The sequence below is a fragment of the Neodiprion virginianus genome, chromosome 1, assembly GCF_021901495.1.
Source record: "Neodiprion virginianus isolate iyNeoVirg1 chromosome 1, iyNeoVirg1.1, whole genome shotgun sequence".
Lineage (NCBI taxonomy): Eukaryota > Metazoa > Arthropoda > Insecta > Hymenoptera > Diprionidae > Neodiprion > Neodiprion virginianus.
In genome coordinates this window covers 11,251,364-11,267,442 of record NC_060877.1, presented here as the reverse complement: position 1 = coordinate 11,267,442, position 16,079 = coordinate 11,251,364, and the positions used below count along the sequence as shown (strand labels likewise).

The window sequence follows — 16,079 nt, the reverse complement described above, 5'->3', positions numbered from 1 at the left end:
TATCCAGGTCAATAATTGGTATAATCCGCATATTTATCATTCTCAATCTTCTTCAAGATAGATCGCATAATGTACCAAATTCTATTTGATCATATAATCATCAACGATATTATTGTTAGCTGGCTTTAAGCCCGTACAGTGAGAAAAAAAATTTATTAGATTCAATAAATATTAATTGATCCAAATAATCCATAAGTTTGTATAGTTCTGAGAACCCATTTGTTCAGAGCTAAAATTGCTGTAGTTTTCAATTTAAAAAATCCGTATTTGGGAAAAATAAAAAATAATTCAAAGTTTGCTGAGTGGCGCGAAATTTCCGATACGAAATTTTCAGTTTAATGCTATGAAATGAATATGTGATTGTTTGAAATACATTGAACTCGAAAGCATATAGCATTCTAATCTGTACATCAATATTTATGTTTCGACAAAAAAATGATTGTTCAGGGTGAGAAGTTGTTCGAACCAAATAAACTACAAGTGAAAAAAATTAGTTGTTTGCTTCGATAACTTCTTTCTCAGTTTATAATCACCACAATTATTTTCTAACGAATCAATCTTACTGTTTTTCCTTTCAATGCTCGATTGCCAAAATATTTTAAACATGACAGACGAAAGAACAATAATCCATCCACTCGATTCAAGTTTATAGTTATTTGTCGAAGTTTAAATAAATACACATTTTTCTATACCGTTACTCATTTTCAATCGATCAGAGCTATTCGATTCTACGGGTTTTGAACAAAAGTTGATAAATTTCAAATTTGATGATTGAATTAATTCGACAAAACATTTTGCCAGACTATATAAGCAGGAATGATGAGAAAAAGAATCGGAAACCTTATCGCAGTCCCGAACAGGTATTAGATACTCGACCATTCGTAATTATACATAATTACATTGCAACATATCAGAATAATGTTGCAATTTGTCAATCGATGACTTTCCCTGACCAAACTCTTCCTCAAATTATCCTTATTGGGTTACGCACTCTACATTTATCAAAACTTACGGTATAACAGAAGGACATTACGTCAATGCAATTCGAAAGCATATCTTGCACACTTAACGCAATGTCAATCTTTTATTGATTTGAAAGATGAAATGTGAGTCGTGAACCTAACATTTAGATTAGATAATAAAACATACAGATAGTTGTTACATCTCGCTGCTGCAGGCTGAACAATCAATTACCAGAATTGGACTTTACAAACGATACACTTTGGACATTTACTCTGTCAATTATCTCTAATGACACATGATCATTCGGAAAAGTTTACTGTTTATCGTCTCGATAATGTATCTGGGTTTAAACACTGGGAGTCGGCAACGTCGTTGACCAGAGGACGGAAAAACAACGGTAAATCGGTCAGATGGTCAGATTTCGATTGCTTTCGACGAACAGTGAGTTGGATTAGATTTTGGAGAAGTTGCAAGAATTGAAAACGCGCGCATCGATAATCCAAGAAAAAAGTTCGTCTTCATTCCAGAATGATTGACTGACCGAACTCTACCGGACCAAAGCAACGGAGAAATGCACGAACATTTCAAACCGATTAGTCTTTACAAACATTTCGTTCGGTGTATAATGCCATGTGCTTGGAAAAGGCCGACTCGTACCGATCTTACAGGTTCCCAAGTTCTGTTGCTCGAGCGCACTGAACGAAAACAATAATCCCGGAGAGTTTTGCAATATGTTTATAATAATGTATTGATTACAGAGTTTTAAGTGAGAAACAACAAAGTACCGTGATTACAAAAGTTCAGAATGCATATTTCATCTTACAAAGAGATTATAAATAGAAATAGATTTTGCTTAATCTATCTGTTACATCAATTAATGCACTTATGTATCTTCGATTAACTGTGCTCACAGTAGCAAAATTATCTCTTGGTTTTCAGAGATGTAATGACGAATCGTCCATGAATCGAAATCATCTTATCGCCATTTTGTTTTTTGTATGATACTTATAATGAGAAATAACTAATCCTATATAATATGTAGACGTTTGATGCTGCAGAATGCTTCAGTAAAATATTCTCAGATTCTTGTTAACAGTCAACTGAGTGAGGTTGACGTAATTTTCGGACTCCCTGATGCCTAGCGAGGTGTCGACGGCAATTTATTGCGGGGGTTTTGGACCGTCTTTTCCCTCTCTTCAGAATTCGCAGGAGATATACGCCGTATTCCAACGCCCGACGATGCACTCAAATGATCTCTTTCTAGCCTACTTTAGCGTAATCCCGGGTCGTTCAACTGCCATGTATTCCGTCCCGGATAATTGCACCGAGTCGGCCAACATTCTTCCACCTGTCTTATATGGTACCCCATGTTTCTTTTCGTACTGTTCGACCAAAACTTTATATTGTGTCTCTAGCTCCAGCAGTTCCTGGGTGAATGAAAATTTAACTATAAGTCTGACTCAGCACTTTTTTCAATTTAATAAAATATTATTCTGTAAGATTGTCGTCGTGGATGGATGACATTATTGCGATGCTTGTCACCAATGTGAAAACAGAATGAACCAAGAACGACGTATGTATTCCATCGCTTTTGTTAAAACTAGTGCAAAATTACCAGTACTAAGCATTTGATCGTTGGAATCGATATTCAATGCACCGAATTTACTTCCGGCATAAATACCTTTTGAAGATTGCGAATCGTTTCTTCTCCAGTAGAGGCCTGGCTATCTTCCAGATCCGGAATTTGTATCCATATCACACTTGGTTGCCTAACAAGTTCAAATATTGTTCCGTAAATATCGCCATTTCTTATCAACGGCCGGTCTTCTTCTTATCTGGCGGATAGTAAGAAAATTGGAAAAAATAATACCTGTCGCATCCATAATACTTGCACTGCTTTTTAAACCCTTTTTCGTAGCTGGAGTGCAAATGCTCCGTCGTAGGATAAACTTCATAGAGCTGGAACGCTTTACGTTTATCGTCCCCAACAAAACATTGATGCCACAATTCTTGGATTCGAAAACGCAATTTTCGTACGACCCTTTCAATATTCTCACCTCTCTGCTGTATGGATTTTTTGGTTTCAGCTTTCAACTGAAAGTTCACAAAAATTGTCTAGACACGATACCTAACGTAACACGTAACAGTAAAATGATACCGGTTAAAATCTGAAAGAGAAACTCACAGCTTTTACAGTAATGACAGTATATTCTTTATTTTTATCAAAAAATTATTGACATTTTTCGGTCAGCTATATCGAATTTATTTCTGATGTGAATACCTTTCTAGTGTCACTATGCCGGCTATTATGTGCAAGGCGCCGGTCACCTTGATTCTGATAAAGATTTGTAACCTTCGTACGGTGTTCCATCATATACATTTGTTTGGCCAAGTCCTGTCGTTTGTTAACAAGCGCAACAAATGGTCTGGAAAAAACACGACATTTACTTATAAACGGCAGCCCTTTTTCTTGCATGGGGGATGATATAAGAATGGTGGAAAATAATACCTGCAAAAATTGTAGTGTTCGCACAACCTCTCCATCTCCATTTCGTGGAGGTTGAACAAATCCTCCGTAAAGGTTTGTTCTTGGAAGGGCCTGAAACATTCCTCCTCCCCATAATAACAGTCTCGCCACAAATCTTCGATTCGCGAACGAAGTTTCGTAATGTATTTTAAGGTTTTCTCCCTTATATCCTGTTTGCATCTTTCGATTTCATCCTCAAGCTGAAAGTTGACGAAAATTGGCTAGACACGATACTCGACGACAGGTAAAAGTGAAGTGATGCTGGTTAAAGTTTGAACGAAAAACTTACAGTTTCTTTCGTAACGGTAATACATTTCCTAATGCGCTCCAGAATTTCTTGATAATTTTCGATCGGCTTCTCCAAATGATTTTGGAGGCTTACTGCCTCAATCTTCAGCCCTTCGACTTGCTTCGCCAGCGTGATACTTTGATCTTCCATTTGACCGAGTGAGCTACTTTCAAGATCCTGTTCCATGATCCGCCCGTTAAGAATTAGAACTTGTACTTGGAACTGTACGTCGATTCGCGTTCGAGTACTTTCGTGAAGTGAGAACTTCGACGGCGCTGCCTCGAATAAGCAATAACGCCGTTGAACGTCCGTTCGTCCGAATAACTCGAGGGGCGGAACTGGGAAGCGGCGTGGTGGGGGAAGGGAGAGGAGGCGGCCACTATTCCCTGGATTCCCAGAAATCCTGGATCCCGTCTGAAGTATCGAAGCAAGGCCTTTTCCAGTCAATTTCCTCGGGATCGACATCCCAGATTGAAGTTACGATCAAGTCCAGTACCAATCGATAGAGGAGTTCGAGGTCGTGCATCAAGAAAAAATCAGAGTGCCACCCTCCACCCCCTACGATTATTATTTTTTTTTTTTTTTTAATCGTGATTCGAACCTTCCTGAACATGAAAAAACATGGCCGGCACCTCGGATTTGACTGGAAAGTTTTCCGCTCGTAAATTTTGGGGGGCGGCCAAGGCAGCAACAATCTAACGACAGCAGCTGCGACGTTCGCAGGTATATTGAGTTCTTTCACAGGCCGCGTCTTCAGGTATAAGGGTCCCTCGGTCGGACAATACATCCGTTTTTCAGACAAAGCGAAGGAAAATGGTGAGCTCATGGTTTTCCAAGAATTGCAAGCTGCTGCGACGTTCGCAGGTATATTGGGTTCTTTCACAGGCCGCGTCTTCAGGTATAAGGGTCCCTCGGTCGGACAATACCTCCGTTTTTCAGACAAAGCGAAGGAAATGGTGAGCTTATGGTTTTCCAAGAAATGTGTAAATTCCTCAATCCTGTATATATCCTCCACAGTACTCGGGCGAAAGGGACCGTTACGTGCCGGGCCCGACTAAGCGAGGGGCTGGATGGGACTGCATCCCCGGGCCCCAAAAACACCCGGGGCCTCTTACCGGGTCCGTTATTTGGAAACGTTCCGAAAGGATGTCACGCTAAGGTAAGAGAAAGTAAATTTTCTCGTAATATTGTGTACAAATAATACATTCTTATTCGATACAATTTTTTGACAGGATCCAGTATTTCTGTAGGAATTTAGATATTCGATGCCTGGAAGAATTCGCGATTGTTGTTCTAAGAACTTAAGGGAGCTTTCCAGTGTGAAATTTTCAAAAAATCGATATTTTTTTTTTTGCTTTATCGAATAGTATACACTCTTCCGAATATTCCCTGAAATTTTCATGCCGAAATTCAGATTATTTCGGTTACTGTACAGCATTTTTTGGAAGAAGGCAAGGGAGCGCTACAGCTGCCGCGTCGGCCGTCTGCCCGTGCGACTGTTATTTCTATTGTCTCGTTCCTACCTGCACGTACATGAACTTGGCTCGCCAATTGTCGAAAATGTGAATTCGGACTATTGCATAATTTGCCGTTAATTAGCCGTAAATTAGTCGCGCGACTTATTTTTTTGTCGCACTCAATTTTCAAAAAAAAAGCGGATGGCGTGCTAAATTCTTGAAAATCAATCAATCACTGTGTGTGGCAACTAGCCCCAAAGCACGTATTCTGCGGCAAGCAGATAGTAGAAATCGCTACGCAGTGTGCTGTGTGCACCTTCAATGAAGGTTACGACCCAATTTTAAAAATTTTGAAGACGATGGGATGCACGATAGGGCCGAGCGCCGCAGATTTCGCCGCTAAGTACAAGAATGCGCGCATCATCCAAGCAAACCGCCGGGCGTCCCTGGATAGCAAAGAGGCGAGGACAGCTCGTCGGACTGAACAATCCATTGAGCACGATCTTTTCGAAGAAGCAGAAGGGATATTGTACGGACCTGGCATCGCTGATTGACCGTAAGTAAACGATTTACCTAAAATTTCCTCACTTGAAACTTTGAACGCGTTTTTCTCGAAACAGCATTTTTCAAAACGGTGTCCAACTTGGAGGGCAGAGTTTTAAAGCTATCGAGTTGAATTTTTTACACAATATTCTTAACGTCATTGTTTATCGTGCTATGGAAGCTTTTTTTTTTTTTTTGACATCTTCCTATTTTTTTGTAAAAAAAACTGCCAAAAAAAATGCTAAAATCGATACTTTTTGTTCAAACCGGCGCCATTTTTGCAAAAAAAAAAAAAAAAGAAAAAAGCCTCCATAGCACGAAAGCCAATTATATACAGATCAATAATCTTTTTGTGTTTTTTGTTTCAGATCAAAATTGTGACCCCCAACGTGGACACCACATCCAAGTGCATTTTCTGCAACAATTGTTTCATCATTTTTATAGATATTAATTAATAAATAAATCGATCTTTAAAAAATTGTTTAGTATTCTTCAATACCCAATTAATATACAAAAAAAAAACCAGACCGATTAGATTATTTTTTCTTTAAAAAAAAAAATCGCGAAAAACAGCGATTTTTCGGGCTGTCACACTGGAAAGCTCCCTTAAAACCCCTTCGCCAACAATATCGCGTGAAAGACGTGCTACGTCGATCGGGCCAAACGTGAGAATCACGAGTGAAAGCCGTTGTATTTACACGTGTGACCGAGCTTGTCGTTGATTATGGGCCCCGGCGATCGGAAGTTAAATCGTAGGTTGAGGGTTGATTGAGAGTTTATCGTTTGGATCAAGGCAGTTTATTCTACTACTAAAATTGCAGCCTAGAGGTTTTTTTTCGAGCCGTTCAGAAATACCTGACAATGAAAGTGATGAAATGTTAAATGCTTTAAAAGTTTTGAATTTGATGATTCATCCAGAAATGGTCCAAGTTTTTCCAAACACGTATATTGCGTATAGATTACTACTTACTGTACCAATAGCAAACTGCGAGACAGAGAGATCATTTTCGATTTTAAAACGGATTAAAAACATGTTCCGATCCAGTGCTAAACGAAAGATCGTCCTCTTAATCTCAATTGAGCATCGAAAAAGAGTTGCTCAGGTCACTCGACTAAAATGATTTAAGGGGAGAAATCCCTTTAGGTCAGGTAGCGAGTCGGGTGGTCGGACCGTAAGAGGCGGAGCAACCTTCACATCACAGTGCTCCCTTATCTACCTTTTTTTTTGACCTGGCAGATGTTTCGAAAAATTTTATAAAGGGGACATTATAGATATATCCATATAGCGTGAAACGGTAGGTATACGGAACGATACGTTGCCCGAAAAACAGATTCAGTTTCGTTTGAAATTTTGTCACGAACGGCCTAGTTTACCAAAGTAAAATGCCAAACTATCCGAAAGGAACGCGAGGCAATATAGCCCGAAAATGTGCTTTTCGAGGTAGAAGAAGGTCTGCTGTACGCGCCTGGCATCGCTGATTAATCGGTAAGTCACTGCAATCACTAGTTTTCACATGTTGAAACTTTAAACGCGATTATCTCGAAACAACATTTTCAAAAACTGCTCGTGTCGTAGCTCCAAAAGTTATCGACCGATTTCGATGAAATTTTGGGAGATCACACTCAGTAATATTATCGGAAGGATGTACCTAAAGTTCGAAAGGTAGCGCGTAAATAAATACCTTTTTAGGGGTCAAGTATGTCGAAAAAAAGGTCGAAAATTCGAACCTTAGAATAAAAGGGCTCCCAAATTTTCAATTTTGCACTTTGTCATCATTTTTTAGGTACACCCTTCCCCTTAATATGTCAATAAACGAATAACACTTGTTAAATCTTTTTCAGATCAACAGCAAAAGAGTAACAACTGCAGCACTTTTCGATGTCACGGAAAACAGGCGTCCCAGGACCCTTAATAACGCCGCCATTTTGTGTATGATCGCACCAAAAAAAAAATATTTCTCACCTTGAATGCTTCAATAAAATTATGTTAAAATTTGAAAATTATTAGATAATTTTTTCCCCTCTAAAAAAATTATCGAAAAATACCTATTTTTCACGCTTCCAAAGGGATTTCTCCCCTTAATTGCAGAATTCGCTCAAGTTAAGTCGAGGAAAAAATGTTTTCAATTATAATAACGACGAATCGCAATGAGCATCAATTATGTGTATTAAAATAATATTTCCTAAATATAAACCTAAAACACTCCTCCCACACTGTTATTTTTTGACACCCGGTACCCGCTATGGACACTCTAGTGCTCGTATGTTATTTTACAGGGAACCGTCAAAAGTCAAGTGTCGAAAAAATTCTTGAATACAGAAAAATATGTTTTTTATACTCCAATAGGTTTTGGATCGAAATATTTTGACTTTATGAAAAAACTTTTTAACGTTAGCCACAATGAGAGCTTTCAAATGTTCACATAATGCTAGTGTACACGGTGGGGATGGAGGGTTAAGTAACGCTATATGTCTTCTAAAATAACTGTCCGCTGTGTAAAATAGCGAACGATTCCTTCAAAATTTATATATTCAAAACTGGGCGCGCCACAATCACTCGCCGGTTTTACTTGATTATAGCGCCCGACTTCAGTGGTAAATTTGGAAGACTTGGGACCGACGATAAGGGGACCACCCGCATATATAGCTTATTGCGTAATTCAACTTAAGTTAAACCGGCATTATAACGAAACTATTTCCCTATTCATGCTCAGCCAATAATAATTTTTCGCTTTCCCTTAGGTATTAGCTCAACACAAAATTTCTCTCTCTCACCCATTTGAAAAAATTGCCTGAACCTTGAAACGACTTTAAAGGTCCTTGGAAAAGTCAAAGCCAAGGTCACCACTGGGTAGCTACGGAAAAATCGTACAACATTAATACCCACCTTTTTTTTATACGATTCGATGTTTTTAAGTTATTCGGTCGTCCCGAAATTTTTGGAACACCCTGTATGCGTAGGTATGTACTCATATGAACATATTTATTTGTTTATACGTGGGTATAATATGTACAGAGTAACGAATTATGAGTATTGTGTGCTTTGTACAGTACTTTTATAATGTCATATTACAGAAATATTGACATTTGTTACAGGGATCTATGATTTCGCGGTGTTTTTAATGTAGCCGAATGAAATAACAAAAAATCATTGATAGACCAGTAAACGGTGATTCTATAGGTGTTTAATCAACGTTATTAGTGTAAAGTCTAAAACTTTTGCAGGAATTATAATTATAATTTATATTTGTAAATAAGATTTTCTTTTTGTCCCACTACAGCGGCAGAAATACGCATAAATGTCCAGGTCAATAATTTTTGTAATCCACATATTTCTAATTCTCAATCTCATTCAAAATACATCACATAGTATATCAATATCTATTTGATCATATAATTACACCGGCCCACAAAAAAAAAGTGGTCTGCAGCTTTGACCGGACCTACCTATCTTTATGTATTTTGACGCGCCGAATCCGAATTTATAAGTCAGTTTTGCCCGTACACCCTAAAATTTTGAGTAAATTGCAAAAAACATAAAAATCGCGAAAAATTATCAATTTTGGTAAGAGAAAAATTCATGCAACTATAGACCAAGTATGATATTTATGTATTTTGGTCCGCTGAATCCAAATCTGAAGTTTATTTAACCATAAGCCATTTAAGGGGCACACCTAGTGTGAAATTTTCAAAAAATCGATTTTTTTTTTTTCATATTTCCATAGGTTATACCTTTAAACTCTTTTCCAACCTTTGCAAATAGGATTCCGGTTTCTATTGTGAGCCTTCAGGTATATTTTTCCTTTACTGCCACGTCACGTATTTTCGGAGCCAGATACATTTGGTGTTATTGTGACCGTTGTATCGAGTACTTCGTAAACGCGTTTTTCTTGAAACAGCATTTTTCGAATTTGCTGGAGTGATTACTCGGAGACAAATGATCCGATCGCTATCAAATTTTTTTTGCATCTTCCCTATATAGTTCTCCATACGATGACCCTCCATTTTTTTGATCTGATCAAAAATCGGATTTTGGTAGGCCAAAAACGACCAAAATTTTGGGTAAAATTTAACTTTTTTTTTCAACATGCCGCCATTTCGTCAATTTTTGATTTTTTTGTTCGCCCGAGGGTCATCGTACAGACAATATGTTTTCGTTTAACGAGAATTTTTTTTTTTTTTAAGTTTTATCAACGGAGAAGGCTGCAATCACTCCAGCAGTGGAGGACCTTTTTTTTTTGGCGCCGCCGGAGATCGCGTGTCATTTCAAAAATATTTAATATATTATTCCAAAAATTTTACTGTGTATTCTCAAAACATGTATAAATATACCCTCAAAATTTTAAAACGATTGATTCACTGGTTTTTTTTTTTTCAATTCCCAAAAATTGCCTTTTTTTAGGCTGTCACACTAGGTGTGCCCCTTAAAATCTAAGTAAATTGCAAAAAAATCCCTGAAAATTGCGGAAAATAGAAAAAAATCTCTAAAAATTTAAAAAAATTGATGGTGTTGTGATGAAAATAATTTATTAAATCAAAACAAAATATATATTACGTTATTTGATTCGCGGAATATAAATTTGAATTTATTTTTCAGATTTTGATGGCTTTCCAGTCTTGTAATTCTTTATTAATTTTAAATTTTAACAATTTGTAAATAGATATAAATTTAAAGTTTATTTGGCCCGTTAGCCCTCAAAAAAATTAAGCTAATACGGATAATTGGACATATAGTAATGAAGAAAATTGATTGAACTTAATTAAATTTATTTCTATCAAAAAATCTTTTTAAAAACCATACGAAGATAAGGAACGACCTTTCTGATTTCAAGCTGTTCTTCGCTTGTGTCGAACCCTTTTGTCTTCGAATGACCTACGCAAAGGGTTTCTTTTTCGCTTTCTGTTTTCATCGGGTACATTTCTCTTCAGTGTCCAGCAATGATCTGCCATCATATTGACATTCCACTTTCCTTGATATCGACTCTCCATTTCACTTATGACTTGGTGGAATCTTTCGCCTTGATTTTCAGGAACGTGTTGAAGGTGAGAATGTAAGAAATGCAATTTAAGATTCATTAAGCAACCCATAGTATCGTAATTGTCCAACAACTCTTCAACTAAATTTCCGTAATGTTCACTCTTTTTATTTCCCAAAAAATTTTGTGGCACAAGCTTCTAACCTTCAATTTTTTGCTATTTTTCGCAATTTACTTAGATTTTAAATGGCTTATGGTTGAATAAACTTCAGATTTGGATTCAGCGGACCAAAATACATAAAAATCATACTTGGTCTATAGTTCCATAAATTTTTTTCTTACCAAAACTGCTAATTTTTGGCGATTTTTATGGTTTTTTGCAATTTACTCAAAATTTTAGGGCGTACGGGCAAAACTGACTTCAGATTCGGATTCAGCGCGTCAAAATAGATAAAGATAGGTAAGTCCGATCAAAGGTGCAGACCACTTTTTTTTTCTTGTGGGCCGGTGTTATCAACGATATTAATGTTAGGGTGCTCTAAGACGTACAATCACTTCACTTTTATCAACGAATCAATGTTACTGTTTTTCGCTTCAATTTTCGATTGCCAAAACATTTCAAACATAACATACGGAAAGAAACCAACAATACACCCATTATATTCAAGTTGGTTTTTAGCCGTACTTTAAATAAATGTACATTTTTCTATAACGTTACTGAATTTCAATCGATCACAGCTATTCAACTCTCCAAGTTTAAATGAAAGTTAATAAATGCTAAAGTTCTATCCGAAAAATAGAATCTTCATCGGAATAGGAGCATGACAGATATATTTCGTTCTGCTGAATAAAACACAATACAGTGACGGCCATCCACTGACTCTCATGGAGAAAAATTGCCAATTTTCACGCAAAATATTCTTTATAAAATAACGTTAAATACTTATCAAAGAGTCTGCAAGAAAAAGTAAAGTAACACATTTTTCACCTCCAATGTACACATAATTTGTACGTACATGTGATTAAAATTGCATATCATGTGTACAAAATTGTCATATTTAAACGTACTGTGTGTATAAATGACAAATCAGCAAATCGATTCAGCGATTGCATTAATTCGGTAGACCATTTTACCAGATTATATAATTAAGAATATTGAGAGAAAAGTGAAGAAACTTATCGCAATCCCGAACAACTATCAGATATCTAAAGCATTCATAACTATACATAATTACATCGCAACATGTCAAAATCTGATTAAAAAAATACGTAATATATTTATTGTAATGGTGATTCACTTTCCATAGTATAACTTTTTACACGGCTGAATTTGAAAGCAGGGTACAAGCTTCCTGCGAGATTTAGGCATGTACTGTTTTCTTGCCCGTTCCAGTACTTGGTGAATATGTTGTAAGTTTTCCAAGCTAGCTGCGAATTGGCCCTCTTATAAAGGTTTTGAATCTCAAATTCCTGAAAATAATTCACGTGCTCTTAGGACAGCATTAATCGGAAATAGAATGAGAAAAATAGAAACCATTTCAACTTTTATCCAATAGTTTAGAAAAGAAAAAATGCTAACCAAGTGAAAAGTCTTTTCGCCACTATCGTGAATTGGGTCTCTTCTTCTACGCCGGTAAGCATTGTTATTTGTTTTGGTTTCTTGGCTTTTTAATACCAATATTACACAATTTAAGTGAAGCCTGTAATGACCAATCAATACTGAAGGGTTTTTTGGATTTCGTTGTTTCAAAGAATTCACACAACTCTGAGCTTCGTCTGCCGATGTTAGCATTAAAACTCGACCCTCTGGGAAGAAGCTGCCGAAAATAAAATAACAAAAATATAATCAGAAAAGGTCTGAGTGACAATTTCCAAGTTCCATAAATATGGTTGAATAAAATCTCTTCTCTTACCGAAGATACCTGAAGTATTCAACAAGATGCCATGGCCTATAAAATTGATCTTGAAAACTGTTTTCACCGTGACGTACATAGGATGTTTTACTGATGTAGCAGCCGTTGTAACGAAGTCTTGGACGTTCTACGAACATTTGTCTCCAGGATTTGTAATCAGGCTCAAATGTACCACAATTTACACCCCATGCTCTGCAACATTATTGCAATTGATGAAGATTACTTGAGAAATAGAAAAATTGGCATTTTTTTCACTGCCTTAAAAAAAATGTTGCAGTTTCGGGATACATTGGGTTTTAAAAGGTGAAAATGAATGTAACTGTTTTCCAATATTGCATATTCATGTAGGATGCTTGAATAATCCCTCCTTACTTGATGCAAGCTAATCTCCAAATCTCATCGTCTCTAGCTGATACGAAAAAACCACGACATACTTTTGCAAACACCTCTAGGGATCTTAAATCAAGCTCTGATGAAACCACCCATCTCAGAATGTATAATATTATCTCCATAGGTAAGGCTGATATATGCGTTGTCTGGAAAAATGAAACCACTGTTATCTTCAGCTAAAAACTACAGTGATGTTTTGTTAGTAATAACCTACTTCCATGAAACTGATTTATCTAGAAATCGTGTTGTTAAAAAACTCAGTGTGCTTTAATAGCTCGATACCTGTACTTCAAACTTACAACGCTGGACTTATACGCTGGTTTCAGTCACCAAAGGTATGACATATTGTGCAAAGGTTTGATTAATGATTTCCTGAATAGCGGCACGAGTTTTGAGAAACACGAAAATCGAATTAAAAAACGGAGAAATTGAACCCAATCAGAGAGGATCTTTTGTATTTGGCTTTACATACTTCAGGACTGAAACTTATGATAAACTTCAGCAGTGTTTCAAACTCGAGTACAAAAGCTGTTGCAAAATGTGGTATGCGTATTACATTTTTCCGACACTTACACTTTGCTCAAATTGCGGAGAACAAACACGTTGATTTTTACAAATAATTCGTGTTATTTTAGTAAGTAGATCTCCATCATCTTCGTTATCTTCTTCCTCATCCATCTCTATGCCTGGATCTTTATCTTGTACTTCTATGCTGTTCTCAGGATCAAGCCTCTCACGTGTTTTTGGTTTTGTAGATTCATACAAGCGAAACTCAATGTCAGGTATGAGCTGCACAGCACGTTTATAGAACTGAATTGCTTCATACAGTTTGCCATTTTGCTCATTCTCTATACCTTTGAGGAATAAGGTTTTAGCCTGTAATAAAACGATTTGTATGATATTATTAACAAGTAAATTTAAGATTGATTCAAAATCTAATGCAATCGAACTATGTCAATGCGAAGAAACACAAAGAAAAAATTCAATTACTTCACCAATATGAGTTTGTTTAGCGAATGGCAGAAGAAAGATTCTTACTACACAAATAACTAATTATATGATTTGTGTGCCTTCCTCTAAACTGCTTACATTATCGTCATAAAGTTTAACATTATGAAATATATTACTCTAATGCATTTTTATTATATATCGGATACCTTGTTTTCAATGGATGCTGAATCTCCTTCTGAAGGGATGTTATTTGAGATTTGAGAAACTTGTATGTTTGGTTCCTTTCTGGGTGATATTTCAAGTTCTCGTTGCCATCTTTCCCTGAATGAAGCCAATGTGTTTTCCACATTTTCTTCATGTGATAATGAAAAATCCTCCTGATCGTCATTACTTTCATCGACTTCTTTCCCGGACTCTGCGGTTTGACTCTATTAATATACGGGCATTAATTAATATTGACTATAAATTAACCTATGATGTTAAACATCTATTGACAGTTAAAATGTTTGACAAAATTCATCATCTTTTACACGAAATATTAATATTGTCATGATAAAGTTAGTGGAGAATTTAACAAACAAAAAAGAAAATTACTGCTGCGAGTACAGAAACATTTCAAACTTATTTCATCATCATTAATGATTTTATGTTATGAGGAATGGCGCAATCAAAATAGAAATAATGCATACATAAAATTGTTGTATTGTTAATATGACAGTGATATGTTTCAATACAAGAACATCCATTTTTTTCTAAAAGAACATCAACGGAGGAGCGCGAATAGAGAAAAATTTGCGAATTAGAATTCGTGTTATCCATGTAAATAACGAACGTGATTCGTATTACTAGTTGAAATTGAGTTCCCGGAATTACTGTGTATTCTTCAAATCAACTGAGCATTAAAAATTATTCCCTTGGAATAAATTGTGAAATTTTCATACTCAGATTGAACTGATAAGTGCGAAGTAGAGAATTTTAGAGGTTAGGAAGAAGGTCAGCATCTGTTGAAGATCATACCAAGTTTTAACGTAATCAAATCTAACGTACCATTTTAATTCGATTTCAAATTAACTCTCGTTTTTTTCTTCTCAGCGTAAATATTCACGGTCAGAGTGTCGACGGATAGAGACGAAGTACGGACTACCAGTACCCAGCGCTGCCATTTTTTTAACCGTCTGCGACATCGCAATTCGCAAACAGTAAAGTACCTGCGGAATAAAAAAAGTAGATTACGCAGGGCAACAAGAAAACGGTGCTCTTGCGCACCCATATCGAAGAACCCATTGGCGTGCCCCGACCATATCAACGCCATCTTGGATTTTCAACCAATCGCATTTGATGTCATTTGGCACGCATTTTAAGCATAGATATCAACCACCACGGAGCTAGAACGGAGTTAGTAGTAGCTCTGTTCGTTTTAGTTACACTTTTCTACACTTTTTACACTTTTCCTGAATCTAGCCAATGGAAGGTGCCCTTTCCTGGGAAAGTGTAAAAAGTGTATAAAGAGGTTTCTCTCTGTATAAAGTGTAACTAAAACGATCAGAGCTAGTAATCTCCACCTGGCATACAGTGCTGTATATTTTCAAGATGGCTTCCATATGGTCAGAGCAGAACGGGACGAAAATTTGTCCGCCGGAGGAACACACAACACACACAAATCTTAGAGAATGATAATACGCTGTTTTGCGTAAATAAAATTATTACCGCGCCTGTTTCTGATGGGCTGATTCTGATGCACTTAGCGATATGATTGGCCTGGTCTCACTATTCAAGAGAACTCATCCAAACACTACGACAGGGCAAATAATCATGTCAAATTGCAGATTTTTTGAATCGTCGAAACAACCTGAGGACATCGATCTTAAGTGGTAATTTATATACTTATTAAAACTGTTCATATTCTGTTTAATCATGTCATATTTTTGAACTTACGAAGTGGAAACTTGTTTCCTAAACAGGTGTTCGCTGTCAAGTTCTACTTTGAATCAATATTGTTTTTCGGTGCAGACGATAAACCGTTGACTTTGGCTTCATTGTTTATTTATGCGAAATTATTCGTACGGTGAA

At 36.6% G+C, this 16,079-nt stretch overlaps 2 protein-coding genes across 3 annotated transcripts; both read right to left on the bottom strand.

The window, feature by feature from the left end:
- Positions 1–1,649: 1,649 nt before the first annotated feature.
- Positions 1,650–4,068, bottom strand: LOC124305629 (protein regulator of cytokinesis 1-like). Its single transcript, XM_046765213.1, has 6 exons — positions 3,780–4,068; positions 3,473–3,690; positions 3,245–3,389; positions 2,834–3,057; positions 2,645–2,732; positions 1,650–2,390 (listed from the first exon to the last, which is right to left on the bottom strand). Exons 1-6 carry the CDS (start codon positions 3,963–3,965, stop codon positions 2,229–2,231), a joined length of 1,023 nt encoding a protein of 340 aa, XP_046621169.1. The 5' UTR covers positions 3,966–4,068; the 3' UTR covers positions 1,650–2,228.
- A 7,344-nt stretch (positions 4,069–11,412) lies between these two features.
- On the bottom strand, positions 11,413–15,217 carry LOC124305586 (F-box only protein 9). 2 transcript variants are annotated; one of them, XM_046765168.1, is made up of 7 exons: positions 15,057–15,217; positions 14,216–14,437; positions 13,632–13,934; positions 13,041–13,204; positions 12,669–12,860; positions 12,335–12,572; positions 11,413–12,225 (listed from the first exon to the last, which is right to left on the bottom strand). In XM_046765168.1, exons 1-7 carry the CDS (start codon positions 15,057–15,059, stop codon positions 12,034–12,036), a joined length of 1,314 nt encoding a protein of 437 aa, XP_046621124.1. In that variant the 5' UTR covers positions 15,060–15,217; the 3' UTR covers positions 11,413–12,033. The 2 variants fall into 2 exon arrangements, with proteins under 2 accessions (XP_046621124.1, XP_046621132.1); XM_046765176.1 differs by having other exon boundaries at positions 12,104–12,245.
- Between the last annotated feature and the right edge of the window lie 862 nt (positions 15,218–16,079).

Bases quoted from the DNA above. Each gene is read 5' to 3' on its own strand.
- LOC124305629 (XM_046765213.1), bottom strand. From the start codon at position 3,965: ATGGAACAGGATCTTGAAAGTAGCTCACTCGGTCAAATGGAAGATCAA. The intron at 2,733-2,833 runs GTATTATTTTTT...TGAACTTGTTAG, and splicing joins AAGTATTATGGATGCGACAG to GCAACCAAGTGTGATATGGA. The intron at 2,391-2,644 runs GTATTTATGCCG...TCATTCACCCAG, and splicing joins CGATTCGCAATCTTCAAAAG to GAACTGCTGGAGCTAGAGAC.
- LOC124305586 (XM_046765168.1), bottom strand. The intron at 13,935-14,215 runs GTATCCGATATA...GTTTTATTACAG, and splicing joins CAGCATCCATTGAAAACAAG to GCTAAAACCTTATTCCTCAA. The intron at 13,205-13,631 runs GTAAGTGTCGGA...TCATTTTTCCAG, and splicing joins CTCCGCAATTTGAGCAAAGT to ACAACGCATATATCAGCCTT.